At 42.4% G+C, this 20,230-nt stretch overlaps 1 protein-coding gene across 7 annotated transcripts in view; it reads left to right on the top strand.

The window, feature by feature from the left end:
• The window catches only part of EML5 (EMAP like 5), a 1,317,369-nt gene that overhangs the window by 777,465 nt on the left and 519,674 nt on the right, over positions 1 to 20,230 (top strand). For all 7 annotated transcript variants that reach the window (XR_013600929.1, XR_013600930.1, XR_013600931.1 and 4 more), the window contains exons 20-24: positions 256 to 383; positions 2,401 to 2,542; positions 8,318 to 8,470; positions 12,662 to 12,793; positions 15,580 to 15,668. Coding sequence is in view for 4 of the 7 variants with exons in the window: in XM_078660021.1 (XP_078516147.1) it covers positions 256 to 383; positions 2,401 to 2,542; positions 8,318 to 8,470; positions 12,662 to 12,793; positions 15,580 to 15,668 (644 nt within the window). In the remaining 3 variants the exon portion in view is untranslated. The remainder of the gene's footprint in view (positions 1 to 255; positions 384 to 2,400; positions 2,543 to 8,317; positions 8,471 to 12,661; positions 12,794 to 15,579; positions 15,669 to 20,230) is intronic.

Here is a 20,230-nt window from a genome sequence, read left to right as displayed (position 1 = left end):
TGGGCTGGAGCCATAACCTACAACACACCTTACTCTGCCCCTCATAAACATAGGCCCTCAAGACCCTGGCATCCATTTCACTGGTTTTACAGATAGTGAACCTTTTCAAGTTAAGATTGAAAATGTTATTTTGGAAGGCTGACTACATTAACCATACTTGTTTTACTGAATAACATATTCAGAACGTTTAGTAAAGAAAATGTTTGCCTTATTTAATTGCCTTTTTATGATCATCTCTTTCATCCTACAATGCAGGTCTCCTCTTAGAAGATAACCCTTCTATACGTGCCATATCACTAGGACATGGGCATATTTTAGTGGGCACCAAAAATGGCGAGATTTTGGAAGTGGACAAAAGTGGCCCAATTACCCTGCTGGTTCAGGTAACTCTTGACAGTGTTTTATTTTATTTTAGCAGATAATGTATTTTTTAAGCATTTTCATAAAGCACTCTGTTTCTTCTTGGTTACTTTATAGCAATGGGAAAGACGTGAATAAGCCAACATTTTGTTAGGGGGCTGTACTCCAGATGGGTGGGTAATTATTAGTATTCTTCTAACTATATGCCTAGTTCGTGGAGAGTTCAGATAGGAAGGCAAGCTTGAAGAGTTTATCTTTTAAAGGTGTCCTGAAATGCATTCAGGTGGGTTAGGATCGCCAGTTTGGGCTGAGAGCATTAAAGAGTCCAGGTCCTTGCATGGCCACTAATCTTCCTCCACGTTTCATCCTCTTAAAGGATCGTTGGTTGATCTGATGGGTGGACAATGAGCGAAGGGCTCTAGATAGGCTTAAGTAGTTGCCATTTTCAGTGGAAAAACAAAGGTTTTTCCCCAGTAAGCATTAAACATGTTGCGCATGACCTTGAATTTCTTCTTGGTATCAACAGGGAGCCTGCAGAGTGCGCTACATTTGTGTTGGGTGTGGTCCCACTTAGGAACTTTAAACGTTGGTTCTGAGGTCTTTGAGGCCTGACAATGAGTTGTTTTGGGAGGCTGGACTAGACGATTCTACAGTAATCAAGATGCACTAGGAGGAGGGTTCTTGTCGTTGTCAATTCCATTTTGTAGTCTGTTTGGAAGAGGGGGAGGATTTACAAAGGGGGAGAGGGTGATGCGTATTTACACTCTTTAACACAGCATTGACATGGGAAATGAAAAAGGTCAGAATCAAAAAGAATCCCAATGTTCCCTACTTATGATGCAGAGGAGGATGTGTCACAAGATGTTGGAGCCAGTTGGATGCAAACCATTTAGGTCAATAGTGTGAAATTCATGTTGTATTTTGTGTACCCAAGGCTGTGCATAACCATACAGTTACACTAAGGAATAACGCAGGATTGTGCTGTATTGTAAAATAATTATTCAATAATTTTAAGGAACCAGGAGAGTATGTAATAGCTTTGTGACCACTGACTGTTGTCGGTAGCACTCTGGATGATTTTCAGGCCTTGCCAATAAAGAAAACACAATTGCCCTGGTGTTCTCTGTACAGGCCTCAACCACAGTAGACTAGGCAAGCATGGGACACTCATTAATGCTCTACGAGCCTTGATGGAATCAACTTGGGTTCCATCAGACATTGAAGATGATGTTAATTTGCAACAATAAAATTGTGTTTTCTACATCTGGTATAAAACATAAATAATCAGTGCCAGATTTTATTTAAACTGTTGATCCCCCTAAAAATATGTTCAAAATAGGTTCAGCAATTCAAAATTGGTTGAGATATCGTGTTTTTAAATCCAGATAGTTAATATTTGCTTTTCCAAACACATTTGTGTAATTGGCCATTAGAAAGAGATTGTTAATTTTCTTTAAAAGAAAAAAATCCCAGACCTTATTTGGAATTCACATGTAATTATGTTATGAGTTTCCCACTTGTGGAGCACATCTAATTTAAGACATTGTAACGTTCATAGCTGTGTAAAACGTTGGATTACACTACTTGAAGAGACCAAAAACACCCATGCCCCTCACCAAGTTCTACGTTTTGCATCTTCCTCAAGGTAGTTTGCCTTTGAAAACGTTTTCTCACATGTTAAAGGAGCAGTATGATTCTGATGGACATAATACTGTGGCATAATCAACCTCTATTCTTTTGAAGCATACTTTGTAGGTTCAATAAGCTCTCAATACCTTTAAGTCTCAACAAAGCCAATTTGGCTTTGTTGAGACTTGGTCAAAGTGTTGATAACTGGATCCAATTGCAAATATTTGTACTACTGGTTTTATGTTTTGTTTCTCATTTATTGTTCTGTGGTATTTTGATGTGCTGGTGTTTCATGCAGTGCTCGCTAGGGAACCATGTGCTGACATTGGATCGTATGAAACTCCGTTCAAATAAGCAAACTGTGTTTTGATATGTACACCTTTTAGTTTAATACTATTTGATTCTTTGCAGGGTCACATGGAAGGAGAGGTATGGGGTCTTGCTACACATCCACATTTGCCAATTTGTGCCACTGTAAGCGATGACAAGACGCTAAGGATTTGGGACTTGTCTCCCAGCCACTGCATGCTAGCAGTTCGAAAGCTCAAGAAAGGTAAAACACCAAAACAGCAACAGTTGTATGCTTTGCCATTTCCCTTTCTGTTCCCCCCTCCCTGATTGCCTTCGTAAAGCCTGTGACAGTCCGTTGACAGGGCTGTTTTCATCCACTTGTCTGGCAATTACTGGATAGATTATTTGTATGAAGAATAAAATATATACTTATTAATTTTATATGTAGTTTTAACTGACTCTTGCTTCTTTATATATTGGTTAGGTTATTTCTCTAATAATGCCAAGCAACCTTTCCATGTGTGAGGGTTTTCATCAGAGCTGGACAACATCGACTCTGATTATGCGAATAAATCTGCTTTGCTGTACTGGTTTTCCAGCATTGGGTCTTATATATACTTACATGCTTGTAACGCTGGGTATTCTTGGTACAATATGTTATTTAGCAGTTGTTTTACTGATTTAACTAGTTCTGAGAAGTTCCATAGACTCCATGCTGTGTATGCACCTCCTTATGTGACCTGCCAATCAATTTGAACTGTGAGGTGGAGGGACAAAAACCTCCACCTCTCCCTTTAAGGCTTAGTCTCCCTGATTTTCTACCCAACATCTGTGTTAGGCATCCTCTGTTACAAACTTCAATTTTTTTTATAATTTCCATCTATATTTAAAGTGTAACTTGAGTTTTTGTGCGAGGTAGTGCATGCTGGCATTTTCCTCTTCCCTTCTGACTGAGTCTGAAGATGGCTATGAAATAGACAAACCAGGCATGTTCAAAAAGTGTGCTGCCTTTTGAAAAAACAAATGTATGTGATGTACAAGCACACGGTATGTACAGGTAACCTTCATCACGACAACACCGCGAAAGGAGGCAAGACGTTGCGGCTCACAACACTTATATGGTGTGGAACACTGATTGCTCCTGGTTCTCCCCCCCACCTCCCCATATGTGTGTGACCAAACAAATGTCTTTTTCTTGGACACTTTTGAAGTCCGGTCTTTACTATTAATCTATAGTACTGTTTCATCCAGACTAAATAGAGTGGTTATGGAGTTTTCTATTTCTATATGCTGGTCATCTTTATCTACCATGGCTACCCTCACGTGATCTGTTAGGAGTGCCTTGCATATGCCATGAAGAAGTCCATCTCTTTGGACGAAATGCGTTGGCTGTTCTACTCAACTTGATATGTTTAAACTAACTATGAATAAATAAAGGAAGAGTTGAAAAACAACCTTGCTCACAGAACTTATAACTTTTGTGTTAATGTTCAATAAGTGGTGCATCGTTTGCTTCTGTTTTGTTAACCTTCATGACATCTATGACCCAAAAAAATGCAACATTTGCTTCACATTTCCAAAAAAGACTCAGTGACAAGCAAGTGGCTCTCACTTTGATGGGAGAAGACGTTTCTTCATCTGCAACTCCAGTGACATCCAAAAAGAGGACACTGGATTTCCAGTCTGGTCGACCCAAAGAAGGGAACAGCTCAGCATCAAGATTAGCAACCCAAAGAGCCTGCTGCTAAGGCCCCCTGTCACCTGTGCAACCCTTAATCTCAGAACATAAAAGGGGGAAAAACAGTAGGACCTATCGGCATGAAAGACATGGGACAAAAATTGATACGATGGCTGTTTTGCCTCCTCCCCCTGAGATTCTAGTTCCCCAAAAAAATGTGGCTTCTTCTAGTTTGTAAACAAGAAAATGGTCGGCCACTCATTGTGTAAGAACACATGAAAAACAGTTTGCCGACTATGAAGCTATTTCTGACTACATAGCAGATGGGCGGGTTGAGGACAGACAGGGTGGCAGTGATCAATAAGCTGCCAATGAAGAAAAGTCACCTCCAGGCTGCATAAAATCAACCTTCGACTGTGGAAAATTTGCTGTTGTCATGATAAAAGTATTCTTATTGTAGTTGTACTCCCAGTAGTCATCTTTGTAGACGCATGGCAATGCAAGGTGTCACACAGCACAAGAAATATACAGGGATAAAGTACACATGAAAAGATCTGGAGAATATGGAATACAAATGTATGGACAGATTGCATTCAGCAGTCGTGACATCATTCATGTACCATCTTTGCAGCATTGCCTCATTTTGAGCAGTATAGCTTCCTGATCAAAATTGGAGGCAGTGTAGTATTTCCAAGTCAAGCATGGCTGAGACGGATCTGGAAGGGATTGGGTCCTATTTAGATCAAGTGTCTATGGATAGTCTGGGCAGGGAGGATCGGGAACACTTAGATCTACCCATCTCAATTGAAGAAATCTCAGCAGCAGTGTCGGGATTAGCATCTGGAAAGGCCGTTGGGATGGATTTTACCCCAGGGGAATTTTACAAAGGTTTCACTTCTACCCTTAATAGTTTTATACTCGAGGTATTTCTGGCCATTCATAAGGGTATCTCTCCTCCTGATTCATGAGCTTCAGCTAGGATGGTAGTGTTCCCTAAAAAAGGAAAACCAGTGAATCAAATAGGATCCTATCGGCCCATCACTTTAATTAATTCGGCCAATATGCTTTTCGCTAAAATTTTTGCCTCAAGACTATCCAAGGTTATTAAAAAAATTGTCTCACCTGTTCAACATGTTTTCATCCCAGGAATGGGCACTACAGACCACATCCGCCGGGTAATCACTCTATTTGATGTGGCCAAAATCCAAGGAAACCCTATGGTGCTGTTGTTATTAGATGCTGAGAAAGCATTTGATAGGGTCTCCTGGCCCTATCTGTGGGCGATATTGGAGAAGACGGGTCTAGGTGCGGATTTCATATCATGGGTGAAGATGCTGTATATCAATCCTACGTGTAAAATGTCTCTAATGGGGAGAGTCGCAGATGGATAAGCTCCAGCGGGGGACAAGGCAGGGTTGTCCGTGCTCTCCCTTATTTGCCCTCTATATAGACCCTTTAATCCTCCGGATTCAAGGTACTGCTTTTATTTCACCAATGCTCACTAGGGGCTGGGAGACGAAAATTCTTGCTTAGGCAGACAATCTTGGGATTGTTACCCCCGCTCCAAGTGAAGCAGTCAGGGAGATTGAAGAGGAGGCCGACTGCTTTGGAAACATCACAGGATACAAACTTAATATGGACAAAACCCAAATACTTATATATGAATACATTAAGTATGAGGATATACGGGTGGTCCCCAACGCAAAATACCTGGACGTTAATATTAGTGCTGATCAGGATGATGTGGTCAAGGGAAATTTGGGCCCACTAATTAATACAACCAAAGTCAAGCTGTCAAGATGGAATAATCTCAGACACTCCCTGATAGGAAGGTGCAATGTAATCAAAATGATGTTTCTTCAAGAGTTTTGTATTTCTTTAAGGCTATACCCCTTGAGGTAGATAATTATTGATTCAAGGTTTTGGGTAGTATGATTGGACGGTTTCTCTGGGCATATGCCAGGTCCCGGAGGGGAGGGCCCTGAAGTTCCTCTCCCTTCCCAGGGAACGGGGTGGTGGGCCGTTCCAAACTTTCGGTTGTACTACTGGGCCTCAGCACTACAACAATTAACACCACTGCTGTTTGATCAGCCTTATGAAGAGCTCCGTTGAAATATGGTTCCCTCATGCTTCGAATTAACTATTGGAGCTTCAGTTCGTGGCTCATTGTTCCGGCAATTAGAATATGGCCATTTTACAAATGTTAGGTTTAAAAGACACTTAAATATGCTTTCAGAATATCGACTAATGTTAGGAAAAACTTGGGACTGGTCGCTTCAGTTTCTATACCCCTCTTTTTGATAACCCTCTCTCACCGGATACATTTCACGACTCGTAGATTAAGCGATGGAGGACAAATTTATGTCCATTTATTTTTGGGGATTTCTTTTTTGTTAATAGTTTTACAACTTTCAGAAATCTGAGAAGTAAATTTGTCCCTAGGAAATAACAAATTCTTTAAATTCCTGCAAATTAGGGATTTTATAGGGAAGAAAAGGGGAGGTGGGGAGGGGTTTAACAGGTCTCAACTTGTAGATTCATTAGCTAGGCACAAACCTAAGATCGGAGACATATATAAGCTATCAAATGATAGGATGGGGGATGATATAGATAAGCACACAGCTCAATGGGTGAAGTCACTACAGTCAACAGAGGGGGGTGCTCACTCTTCCTTCGAATTAGCCCGGTCAACACTTATATCTGCCAACCTCCAGATCCAACATTATAAAACCTGGTTCAATCTATATATCACCCCGGCTAAAATCTGTAAATGGGGGAAAGTTTCCGGCACAAACTGCCCACGGTTTCAGGAAATAGGGGCAGATTTGGTACACATGCTGGCAGAATGTCCAGGTCTGGCAAATTAGAGAAGGGAGATATCTCCGTTTTTCAAGGCACAATTAAACCTGCAGATCAAGGTTACCCCCAACTGATTTTGCTGGGAGTCCAGGAGCAAGAGCGAGAGGCTCTTCCCTCTGCTCTCCCATCAGCTCCGATTTTATTTTTAGCTATGGTCGGTATTGAAATTGTGCTTGGCAACTGTCTGGCTCGACCCGGCACCTCCACCATTTAGTCACTGGCTTGCTCGGCTAATCTCAGTGTGTCAGATCGAGAGGGTTGTATATGCACACAAAGGTGTCTGAGCTAGGAAAAGGGGTGTTCAAATTTGGGCCCCTCTGAGGGACTGGTTTATATCTCAAGGACAGGAATGAAATTTGTGTTATGTACTTTTGATATGTTATGATGTTGCTAGGATATATGTAAGTCTTACTGTATCTTCGGCTACTTACTCATCTTGTATTTGGTTATTTGCATTTGTTGCTTTGTATATTCTTGGGTGCTGCTGGGAGGGGAATTTAATGTTTTGAAAAATGGAATATAAATGGTTTTAAAAAAAGAATGTCTGAGATAAATAGCAAACAGGAAGATATTGAAGCAAGATACTTAAAACAACTCTCAATGTTTCTGGGGAATTTTAAATTAATCCAGTTTTGTGTGTAGAACCTACATGATACTCAGTAAAATAAACACATTTAAGATAGATAAAGCCACACAATGTACCAGATATGGTTACATAAGTACAGGCTTCTTTCATATAGTCTGGGACTACAAATTCTAAATGAAGCTCTGGGAAGTTAAATAGTGTAGACGCAGGAGCCTCTGTGCTGGGAATAATCTTGATCTCTAATCTGATGCCCTAAAAACACCACTAATAGATTTTCAGATTTGTCTTTAGCCTTAGTGAAATAGTGACGGGCTGGCAAAGATATCAAGGCTGGATCATGCAGCCAAAATTGGCTACATATGGAAACAAGAGGAGGCCTGAGGAACCTGGACATGGCCAGAATGTAGGATCAAATACTATTCGATTTTAAAACACCTGAAGAAGATCATCATGAATAATGAACACCAGAGGACTAACTAGAGACACGAGAAAGATGGACAACACGTAAGAGAACAGAATTCATCCACACACAATAAGATGAAATGAAGGGGGTTTACTTTCACATTTACAAACTAGAACATTGACCTCCTTAAGTCGAAAAGACAGACTGCATGTCGAACACCACACATAGATAGCTACCCACTACTGAGACCAAAGATTGCAGTAAAAAGTTAAAGTGAGACTTGGAGGACAAATAAACAGGGATGTATTCAGCAAGGAATAAAACCATGTATAGGGAAACTAAATTAAAAATATGTAAGATTTCTGTGCATGACCTTCGCACCGTGAATTCAGAACAAGACACTTGCTCATTAAAGATGAGTGGGCCTCCAAACAAACCTGTCTTCAGAACCCTCTGAAATTTCACCAGTTATATATGTGTTTCTTTTAATATGTGCTTTGCTCGGTTTCAGGCGGCCGATGTTGTGCTTTTTCTCCGGATGGCAAGGCTTTGGCAGTGGGGCTGAACGACGGAAGTTTCTTGCTAGTGAATGCTGACACCCTTGAGGATTTGGTCTCATTTCATCACAGAAAGGATGTTATTTCTGACATTCGGTTTTCCCCTGGTAAGTACAGTGATGTGTGCCACCTGAAGATACTTTTATCACTGTTTAATAAAATGTAATTCGTTTTTTCACCTAAAATTGTGACTATCCTAAAAAGCGAATCATAGTTCGTCCCTCTGATATCTGGAGTCTGCCAGTGTGGTAGCTTTAACATCGCAAGGGCCTCAGACCACACTAATTTGTAAAAGTCTGAAGGTTTCTAATAGCTTTTTAGTTAATACTCTACAGAGTATGCATAAGATCATGCAACAAATTCTGATAAGGTATCTCAATTTGTTGTAGCTTTCATGGAGCTGGTGGACTTAAATATTTGGCATATTGTAATCAAAACTTAGTTTAAATTTGAACAATAAAAAATCTGAAATAATTCCTGTTTGGTGACCATTGTACAATGAGGTGGTGGCTGCATTCCATGAGTTTTCAGTCAACAGATGCTCATATCAACAGAACTAGCTTCACAGTTGGTAGAATGGGGTGCCATTTTGGTAAACTCAAAATAAGCGTCAAGATAACTCTGGTATAAATTGCTATATGAATGCTGTCACCTTTGGGGGTAAAACAACTGTGCCATTCAGCAGAGGGACAGAGGCTCACTGATGGACCAGTTATATTTTGAAGCCTCGGTATATCATTTTATAGTTCTCTTGACACCTTGACAAGACTGTGTTCCTTCATGAAAGAGCAAAGAACATTCTAAGAAGCTTGTCCAAACTATACTGTGAAACTGTTACAGGAAATGTGCATCAGTAACTGTGGAATCAGATAAGATCAAAGTTCGATGACAAATCATATAAGAATGATTCTTGAAAAAGGTTGAGAAAAATGAGGAATGATTTAAGAAAGTTTAACTGGGTGTTAGGAATTATAATACGGTCTCGCAGCTTTGCCAAAGGAACTTCAGAGGTTTGACTTGTTAATATTTATTTATTTGTAGACATGCACCATTGCCTGTAACCACTAAGATCCGCCTGACCTGCTCATCCTTTCATGAGAGCAAATTCCCGCCTTCGGCAAGGGATTCAGAGACAGGAGGATCTGAAGGTGGGGCAGTATACAGATGCACAAACAAAGTGGCAGTGCAGTTATGGTCCATGAGCGGGCCTGCTAGTTGTAAATTAGAATTACGAAGATAACATTTGAGAAACAAAACCAACATAGCAGTACAATGACTGATTGCCACCTTCATTAGTTCGTTCATTCATAGTGATTCATAGTGCAGACTTTGCATTGCCGAACCGTGTTTAGCTTTGAAATGAAAATGGAACATTAGAAAACCAGTTCTGACTAACCATTTCAGTAAAATGAAGAAAAAAAATACTTCGGGCAGATTAGATCAGTGTTTGCAATACTAGCCTACTTGTCCTTGGTCAACAAGTAAAATCTCAAATTCTGCTTAAAACAGTAAAAAGAAGTGATGTGCCAAAGGGTTGGAGGAAGACCATTTGTTCGTTGGATGCCAGCCACCTTCGATATTTATACAGCAAACTTTGCACATTTCAATTAAGAGCACAGTTCAAGAGAAATGAAAAATTGTTGCAGGTTGGTAATATTGCAATCAATCTTTCAAGGAGTCAATAGCCTAGCCATTTAATGTTTTCTAGATGATGCATGCTTTCCAAAGAGAATCGGGGTATGGCTTGGCTGTGATGGCTGAGGATGTGGAGAACAGCAGAAAGTAAAATACATGGTGACTACTGAAAGAAGGAGAGACTGTAGAGCGCTTGTCTGACAGTAAGAGTGGGAAGTAGGGCCTTACCCATGCATGCACCCATATTGCTGTTAGGCTGTGAGAGGGAAGAGGAGCAGTGCAACCGGATGCTTCTAAGGCCTGCAACAAAAATACCAGCATAAACTGAGGGTGAGAGCACAGTATGCACAGTGAATCTGCCCCAAAGCCACATAATATCAAAGACAACGGCAGAAATAGACTGTGTAATGGGTTATCTCCCGCTATTATAAACCACATAAAAGAACGCTGGGGATCAAAACAGTACTTTGCAAAACAGACTTGCTTAAGACTCAGTTAAGGAAGTTGGTGCCATAATGTATCCAGGGAGGAAAGGTTCCAAGACAAGGAAGCAAACCAGAAAACATAATATTGAATAAATGAGTCTCCATACTAACCTCTAATTAGAGATAGTACTCAAATGGAAACAAGACTGAGTGCAAACATTAAGAGTGGGTGATACAGAGGTGATCTTTCCTGATGAATAATACATAGGCACTGCGAGGTGAATACAGTATAGCACTTAGAAAGAGCTGTCGCAAAAGGAAGAAGTGACTGAACTCTTAGTAGGTCCCCCAACTTGGCAATTGGAAAGCTCAACCAGAATAATAAAATGTCAGGAAGAAGGAGAACACAATTCTGGCAGTGGTAAAGGAGAGGAACCTGTGTCAGAGAGTGAAAATGAAGGCCAGGGCACCACTAGTTGTATGAAGCACATCTCCATGTCCCTCTAAAAGGAAATGCCAACAGTGAAAACATCTGCAGCTGGGAATCTTGGTCGTCCAAAGAGATGTGACATATCTGGGTGAGAGTCAACACACTGGAGGAAAATGCAGATGAAGCAATCCTTGATATGGTACAGCACAGAGCCTGCGTGATTGCATTGGAGGAGCTTGCATTATTTTACAGGAGAAGACGGGAGGCTTAGAAAATCGCTCAAGAAGAAATATTGTGAGGACTAGAGGGGTGCTCAAGGGAGCAGGGGTCAAAGATATCAAAGTCATACCGCAGGGTCTTTTTGCTACCATAATGGACATATCTAGTAGCTCTACATCACGACTGGACTGCGTGCCCAGAAAAAACATGAACAGCAGAGCCAACCACTTGCTAACTGACATTTTAGTGAGGTTCACCAAACTATGAAGGCAAAGAACGTCTAAAGTCCAAACTAATGAAAAATGGTGATCTCTCCGAATGGTGTTTAAATGCAAATCTACCAAGGTATTCAGATTTTCTCAGGAGCATGACATTACAATACTGCTGAGGTTACCAATTCAGAATTTTATTTACTTGGTAAGGCACTCAGCACACAATCAAATCAAATCAATCAAGAAGGCATCCAAGAATCGGGGAATCTCGAAGCACGAAAAAACGCCTGAAGAAGACCCAAAATAGCAGAGCACCAGATGTCTGCCACAATGTGGCAGAACACCAATAAGGAGGCCCCCAGCAAAAGCACTACAGGCAGAGAGGATGGAAGCCCTTCGACAAACCAGCTGAGTGACACGTGATCAAGAGGAGGACTGGCATATTGGGAGTCTAAGAACTAACAAAGACTATTGAAAAGTGTCAATATGAGAAGTTGTCTTAGAAAGAAACAGTGGACACGTTTGATATTCTATATCGTTGAGTGGACAGAGGCAGAGCTGGGAAACGAGGGTGGTGGGTGACAGGGACAGTCACCTGGTGAAAACACCACAACTACACTAATTGATGCAGTGGAGGAGAGTATAAAAGATATATGCCCCTTAGGCTCTATGCACCACATAATAGGGTGATAGATGCCTCAGACAACGTTTAGAAAGGATGGGAGAGATGACAGGTTGAATTCAAGTCTATGGTTCGTTGCAATTTTGGACAACCAAGTAGTTTCAACAAGGATTGCAGTTGGTTGGGAATGATAAATTAAAAAGGGAGCGGCGGAATCAAGTTGAAGGGGAGGATTCCAACTGTGTATAGGGAAGAGAGAATTACAGAAACTGTCTCATGAGTGACAAATTAGAGGGAGAAGCTATGCCTTGGGACGTTCTCCAACAAATAAATGATAGGGAGTGTGGCCTATATATTTACTACTTCTAACAAATGGGACTGAATAATCCTGCTAAATGACTAGTAAACACACAGGATTTGTAAAAGGAAGCTACGGATGTTGCATAAACATGTTGTTATTACATAACCCCCATGACCATGAAAATCCAGAGCTCTTGATATTAGGATTTGTGGTTTATCATGAACGAGCACCTTTTGTGTCTTTCATTATAGGCAACATTACACAAACGAACAATTAAACAAGATTGATGTAGTAATCTGTATCTGTCATCGGCATCTATGTGTCAATTTTGAAAAGTTTATGACCCATGTTATAGATATTTCACAGCTTTGAGCAATTTGCTATTTTGATGGGTATGTAATGGATTTGTTTATGATTTCATTACATTTGGTTATTTCTTGACAATCTGTTACAGGTACTGGAAAATACTTGGCGGTGGCCTCCTATGACAGCTTTGTTGACATTTACAGTGTGATGAGCAGTAAACGAGTGGGCATCTGCAAAGGAGCCTTTAGCTACGTGACACACTTAGATTGGGACAAGAGAGGTAAGTCATTCACACTAGAGTTCTGAAAGGTAATTACCAATCCAAAATTGGATTTCTTTTTCAGAAAGCCCTCCCCTTAGTCTATTTCAAGAACATCAATCTACCAACTCTAAATAGGAGAAACATGCAATACTGTGAAAACAACAAAGTGAACACAGTTTCTTCATCCTGGATAGAAATTACTTTTCTCCTGCTGTCCTACTTTCATTAGTGCACTATAGATAGGACCCATCTTAAAGGTTGACACGATGCTACACTTTTGCCTAACCCCATTTCTGCAATACAGCACTTTTGCATGCCCATTCCTCCTGTACAGTAAATAATAGCGGGGACAGGCAGCATTTTGTTATCAGCAAGGAAGGGAGTTGTGCAAAGAAGTTGATGTCACTTACTGTTTTTCTAAATGCAATCTCTTTTTTTCAACTTGACTTACAAAGGTAACGGAGTACACATACCACCAATATGAAGGTCTCCTGCCTAATTGAAATATGGGTAGACCTTCGGTTTGGCTACGGTGGTGAAAACTGTCACGGCCAAAGCCAAACCTCTCTGGCTGTTCAGTGGAGTAAGGGGAGTCTCAGAAATGGCTAGATCAATCAATCTGGATTGATATGGCATGGCTAGTCACACGTGAGGGTATCCAGGCACTCAGAGTGCTGCTGCAGGGGAATCAGTTGAGCAGACAGTTCTTGAGTCCTTTTCTGAATTCCAGCAGAGAGGATGAGGTCTGTAGGTGAGATGGGAGATCGTTCCATGACTTCGCAGCTTGGTAGGAGGAGGAGCGTCCTCCACTGTTGCTGCAGCAGATCTGGGGGGTGTGAGCGAGGTAGAGGGAGGTGGGGTGCAGGTGTCTGGACAGAAGGTGGAAGTTCAGTCGGTGGTTGGTGTACGCTGGTCCCTGGCCTTGGAGGGCTTTGAAGGTGTGGATCAGCATCTTGAACTGGCATTTCTTCTTAATGGGGAGCCAGTAGAGCTTCTTGAGGTGGGGGTGATGTGGGTCCATTTCAGGAGGTCGAGTATGAGTCTGGCTGCTTAGTTCTGTATAGCTTGCAGTCTCTTGAGAAGGTGCAAAGTGATTCATATGTAGACTGCATTTCCATAATCCCGTCGGCTGGTGACCAGGGCTTGTGTGACATTTCATCTGGTTTCAATGGGGAGTCAGTTGAACATCTTGCTGAGTGTGCAAAGGGTGAGGAAGCAGGTGGATGATACTACATTGGTATGTCGTTTCATTGTGAGCTCACTGACTAGGATGATGCCACGTTTGCGGGTGTGGTTGGGTGGAGTGGGTGAGGGTCCTAGTTCGAGAAGCAACCAGGCATCGTTCCATGGTTCTAATCAGGATGGGTGGACATGTAGCCATTTTTTACTGTCCGTCACCACCAGGCAAACCCTGGCAGTGAAGAAGAGTTAAAAACAAATAATACTTCCCCACCACCACCACCATGGGAGATGACTTTCATAGCGAGGGGATCATTACTTTTTTTATTTTCAAAAACAAAATCTCTTTTTCAGGATTTTCTTTTTGAAAATAATAAAATAAAACGTTTGATGCAGGGTTTGGCATACTGATGCAGCCCTGCACCAAACAGTAAGATGCACTGACAGGAACACTCGAGTGTCAGTTCATGACAGTGCTTTATATAGACTACCTGCTTGACGGACACTTTTAAATTTGACTGGCGGTCCCTCCGCCATGTGAATGGAGTAATTTACTCCGCCCTCATGGCGGGACGTCTGTCTAGACATATATCTGGCCCATAGTCTTTTGATTTCATATTGAACATTTATTTAAAAGGAGTTATTGGCATGCTAAAAGGAAAATAGCATTTTAGGCTAGAGTTCCCATATATTAGTGGTGGTGTTTCAAGCCAACTTGTGTGTGGCTTTTATCTTGGCTTTGGGCATTTACAACACACAGAGAAAACAAAAGACACATGACTAAAGTAAGCTGCACAGTTTTCTCTGTTACAGTGTGTGACAATGTCCACCCTGAGATACTTTGTCTGGTGGTGGGAGAAGATAGGAGCGCAGGATGAGTGTAGAACCGCGCTCTTCTGCAAAAGCTGTACAATACAATTAAGCGTGAGGCAACACCTCCCGATATTCACTGTGACCACATGGACAATCAGAGGAAAATCATTACTCTTCTGACGTAGCCAAGCAAAATGCTAGAACGGCCAAGGAGCACCACTCTACTCGCCGCTTTATCCTTTAGTAGGGAATGAGTACAACTTGAAGTAAATACTGCATGTCTCCCTCTAGTATGCGCTGGCATCTGTATGTAGTCAGACTAACTCTGACTTTGCTGCATAGCAACCTTAAGTACTTCAACAGGTTTTCTGCGCTGCAACCAGACTGTTGTTACCATTCATACGTCTTTGTCAATCATAATGCACCTTTTTTGCAGCATCTTAAGAGGTGGAAACCATGAGTCCTGCGAGGGTAACAGACAAATTATAGAAGCTGGCGCAGCCCAGGATGCCATTCAACGCTACTTTATTGGCTTTTTAGCTCTGACATGTTTCACAATGTCTTTACTAGGTGTAAAATCAGAAACCAATTCAGCTTTAGGAAACTCAAATTGTCTTAAATGTGTAGACAATCATTGTGAACATTGTATAGGGAACCAAAAAGGCTATGCAACTTTTCTGTCCTTATATGTTTTGTAAGAAATATTAATGGGTAGGTAAATAACCAAGAAACATACACATTTACATTGACGCTTCTTAAAATAGGTGTTGTTAATACCTATCCTTATGCGTGTGCTTGTGTTCTTTGCGCAGGTAAACTCTTACAGATAAACACCGGTGCGAAGGAGCAGCTGTTCTTTGAGGCTCCTCGTGGGAAAAAGCAAAACATTCCAAGTCCAGAGGTAAGAAGACAAGCTAGTATAATAGCTACATGACCACAATACGACAAGCGAGTGAAACATTCATTTTTATTCTCACTTTCTAATTATTTGCAGTATGCCTTGTTTCAGCTGCAAATATATGTTTGTCTCTTGTTATTGCATAAACACCATAGGTTTTGAAGCCCATAATTCAAAGGAATGATTTCATACCTATATGAAATATTTTCAGTAATTGTCATTATCGACACGTCAGTCAATTCAACTTCATTCGGCTGTGAATAGTCATAAAAGCACACAAATGCCAATTAAAACAATTACAAAATATTTACAGTTAATATCATGTTGTGTTGAAAGGCTGATTGGACTTTATATAAAGACCATAAAAAGGTATTCTATGGGACATGCATGTAAACTGCCTTAGTATGTCTTTAACGTTACTAAACAGTATTTTTTTTGCAAATAGAGGGAAAAACAATAAAAACCTCATACAAGAGCTCATGAAGAGCCATCCTACAGGACAGTTCATCTGCCTCAATATCTCTTTTTTGTAGCTAGCGAGCTTTTTTTTTAATTAACAGACTTGCATGCGGCCCAGTTGATGTATAAATAAAAATGTGTATTGATAGGGACTTTAGGGAGACAACCTCTACTACGCGGGAGTTTCACCTTAGTAGGTTTACAGCGCTGGTTTTACAACGCAAGTCGTTTCAACAACTTGCGCTGGAGGGCGCTGCAAGCTAAGGAATAGTACGATTTACTATCCAACACCTTCCCTACTGTACGTAGACTGATGTTGGAATAGTAAATCTTACTGTCCCTAAATCAAGCGCCCTCCAACGCAAGTCGTTAAAATGACTTGCGTTGTAAAACCGTCGTTCTAAGATATTTACGATCAACATGATCGCGTTGTATCATCATACGTTCGTGTTGATAATGCCTAACGTTGACATCACGGAAGAGCGGGGCTTGGAAACATTTGCGATGAGAAAGGGTACAAAATAACAAAATGAATAGTGCTTTGCCAAAAAGAGTCATCACAAGCGCACAGTGAAAATCACAGGCCCTGAGTAGGGAAGGCTACCAAAAAACAAGCATGGGTAATAATGCGGTTTCACCTATGTAATTAATAAAAAGCTGTTTTTATCAATCATCATCCGAGACGGAGGAAAGACCTCCCTGACAAGTAACATGGGATTGGAGAGTATGTGGTGCAGCGGCCAGAGCTGCTGACTCAACAGCTGGGGGTCCTGGTGCGAGACTCAGTGGCGCAACATTTTGTAATCTGGGCAAATTACTTCATCTCTCCGGGTGATAAATTGCTATATAAATCTGCTGCAAGACAAAAAAGCAAAAAGGCAACACTTTATGAAAAAACAGTTCCACCAAAGCAGATTTTGGCTACGGGAAACTGATAAGAGAAGCAGACGAGAAGCAAGCATTAGAAAGTGCAGGAAAATATGCTGCAGCCAATCGAAATTAAGAAAAAGTAAGTGACATGCACAGCAACCAATAAAAAGGCTGGAAAGAGAGGGGGCGGAATGTGCAAGTGAAACCTAACCAGCACAGCTCAAGCGCTATGCAGGCGAAACCTAAAAAATGCACAATACTCCCTTAGACACAAGATGCGTTCATCATAACAGGTCTCTTGGTTACACCCATAACCATTTGAAAAAACAATGATGCCCAGCTCTTCTCAATGGCAGTTCCGCCGCTCTCATACAACCAACAAATGGAGCTCTGCCAAGCCCAACCATTGATGCACTCTAGAGCGAAACTTAAGGCACATCAGTTCTAATTCCAGGAATCTGCCATGTATATTTCCTATACATGCTGTCTAATATGCCTCGCAAACACCAACTATACGTGGTCATTGTAACGAGGACTTCTGATAGATACATCTGCCGTGTGGATTCCTCACCTTGTGAATATCCCCCTTGCGTCAGCAACGTTCGGAAATTTTCTTCGTAGCACGCCGACGTGGGCGACGTCACAGGAGCACGGCATCGCGCGCGACTCCGTCTGACGTCACCGACCCCATATCAGGTCCACGCCGGCGTGATGACGTCAGTTCCCTTTTTTCCGCGTCTTCGACGCTAACGGTTTTCGGGATCTTCTGAGATACTTAGTATCTATCTGTTATTTAATTGTCACTGTTTCTCTTTTGCGACTTGTTTCTTCACCGAAGATGTCGTCGAGGAAAACAGGTTTTAAGCAATGTAGGTCTTGTGCCCGCATGATGTCCATCACTGACCCACATAAGGATTGTTTGTGGTGTCTTGGTTCGGATCACGACGTTAAAAACTGCAGTTCCTGCTTTAAAATGAACCCAAAGGTGCTTCGAGAGCGTGAAGCTAAACTACTTTTAGCGAAGGTAAAGCAGGATTCTGGAAGATATTCGAGGTCGACGTCGAGACGCTCGAAGTCGAAGCAAGGGTCTCGATCGAAGTCGAGGTCGGCGTCGAGATCCAGAGCGGGTTCGAGATCCAGAGCGGAATCGAGATCCAGAGCGAAGTCGAGGTCCAGGGAGAGATCTAGGTCTAGATCCAAGTCTGCTTCAGGTCACGCTTCGAGTTCCTCGAGGAGAAAACATAAGAGGAGGAAGCACAGTTCTAAACATCATTCAGGGAAGGAATCCTCTGACTCAAAGAAAAAGTCTCACAAACACCGTAAAGACTTTGTCTCTCCTTCTCCTGCTTTGTCAATCGAAGGGTCTCCGACTCCGGAGCCAGAACCGGATCCAGTTTCATTACATCCTTCGGAACATGAAGAGGAAGATGAAGTGATTCCTCAGACTCAGACTCCGACTCCGATGGAAACTCCGGTGGATCCTGAAGGTCAGAGTGAACATGTGTCTGAACGACCTCCGTTGGAGCATCCGGTAGGTTCGTACCCTCCCTTTCCTGGTCCTGGTCAGGATCCCTCGCATTTTCTCAATGCGATGTTTGGAGTATATTCCAGGGCGATGTACCCCACTGGAGCACCTGTTGGTCCCATGGGTCCATTATCGTATAATTTGGGTATTCCTCAATCATACGCCCCAGCTCCATTTATGCCTTTTATGCCGGCGCCTCTTGCACCTTGGCTCGGTACGGCTCCACCGAGGTCCTCGACTCCGCATGCGGCTTCGCCGACTCCGGATCGACCTCGTAGTCGAGATCGAGGTACCACACCTGTCCATGAGTCTCATCCTGCTGCTCCAGTTCCTCGTTCGACGTCGGAACCGGCTCCGTCGGAGTCGTTACCGAATCCGTCGACTTCGATTCGATTGGAGTGGTTGAAACGAAGGGCTCAACGTCTTCTCGAACAAAGGGAAGAGGAAGATACGGATGTGGAAGAAGGCGAACTTCCTGATCATGATGATGATTTTGAAGACCTTCGTGATGCTAGTGGTCTGGAGCTCTCTCCTGAGTGGGGTCTACCTTCGACTTCTGATGTTCATTCTAGGGATGTGGCACCCTACCACGTGGTGATTAAGAAGGCGGCTGATCTTCTCAACTTGAAGCTGCCCACGGTTGAGTACAAGCCCAACATCCTCACTGAAGTCTTACACTCTCCTTCTTCCATTGTCGAACCTACGCTGCCTTTCACGGATGCCTTGTCGGATCCAATTAAAGAGATTTGGAAGAGGCCATTGTCTGCTCCTGCAGTTTCGAGAGCTATTGCGAGGCGCTATAGGGCAGCTCCTGATGACCCTGCATTCCTTTCTACGCATCCCTCTCCAGAAAGTCTTTTGGTGCAGGCGGCTTGCTCTAACAGGGCTGCGGGTTCTTTCCCTCAAGTGCCAGCTGATAAAGAATCAAAGAAATTAGATCAGTCTGCGAAGAAGACTTTCTCTTCTGGGAGCATGGCTCTCAAATCAACAAATGCTACTTGCCTTTTAGCTAGGTACGTGCATGCTCTAATGGACTCAGTTAAGCAATTATCACCTAAACTTCCTGAGGAAGATAGGAAGAACTTTAATGAGGTGATCTCTGACACTCAAGCTGCTGCACGTATGATCATTCAGAGTGGCATGGACACAGTAGATTCTGTTGCCAGAATTATGGGTTCTTCTATTGCGACCAGGAGGGCCGCGTGGTTGAAGTCCTCTGATTTCTCAGCGGATGTGCAGTCTACGTTGCTGGACTTACCTTTTGAAGGGACTGGCCTTTTTGGTAAAAAAGCTGATGTAGCCTTGGAAAGGTTTAAGGATAGTCGTGCCACTGCAAGATCTCTGGGTCTCCAGATGAGAGGGTCAACGACTAGAAAGTTCAGAGGATTTGGTAGATCTTCTTTTCGTCCCTTCAAACAAGGTCAGCAACAACAGCAGCAGCAGCAGAACCCTCTGTACAGGTCCTACAGAGGTAGACAGAAGGGTCGTGGACGTGGACGTCAAGTCTCCTCTTCCTCCACTTCCTCCAATAATACCCAACCCCCACCCGCATCAGCAAAGCAGCCCTAGATCCACCATTCTGGATCATGTGGGGCCAGTAGGGGGCCGGCTTACTCATTTTCTACGAGATTGGGAATCGGTTACATCAGATCTTTGGGTTCTCAATCTCGTAGAGAATGGGTATGCACCTCCTTTTCAGGAATTCCCTCCC

The sequence above is a fragment of the Lissotriton helveticus genome, chromosome 9 (assembly GCF_964261635.1).
Source record: "Lissotriton helveticus chromosome 9, aLisHel1.1, whole genome shotgun sequence".
NCBI classification, from domain to species: Eukaryota; Metazoa; Chordata; class Amphibia; order Caudata; family Salamandridae; genus Lissotriton; species Lissotriton helveticus.
This window is presented reverse-complemented; position numbering and strand designations above follow the sequence as displayed.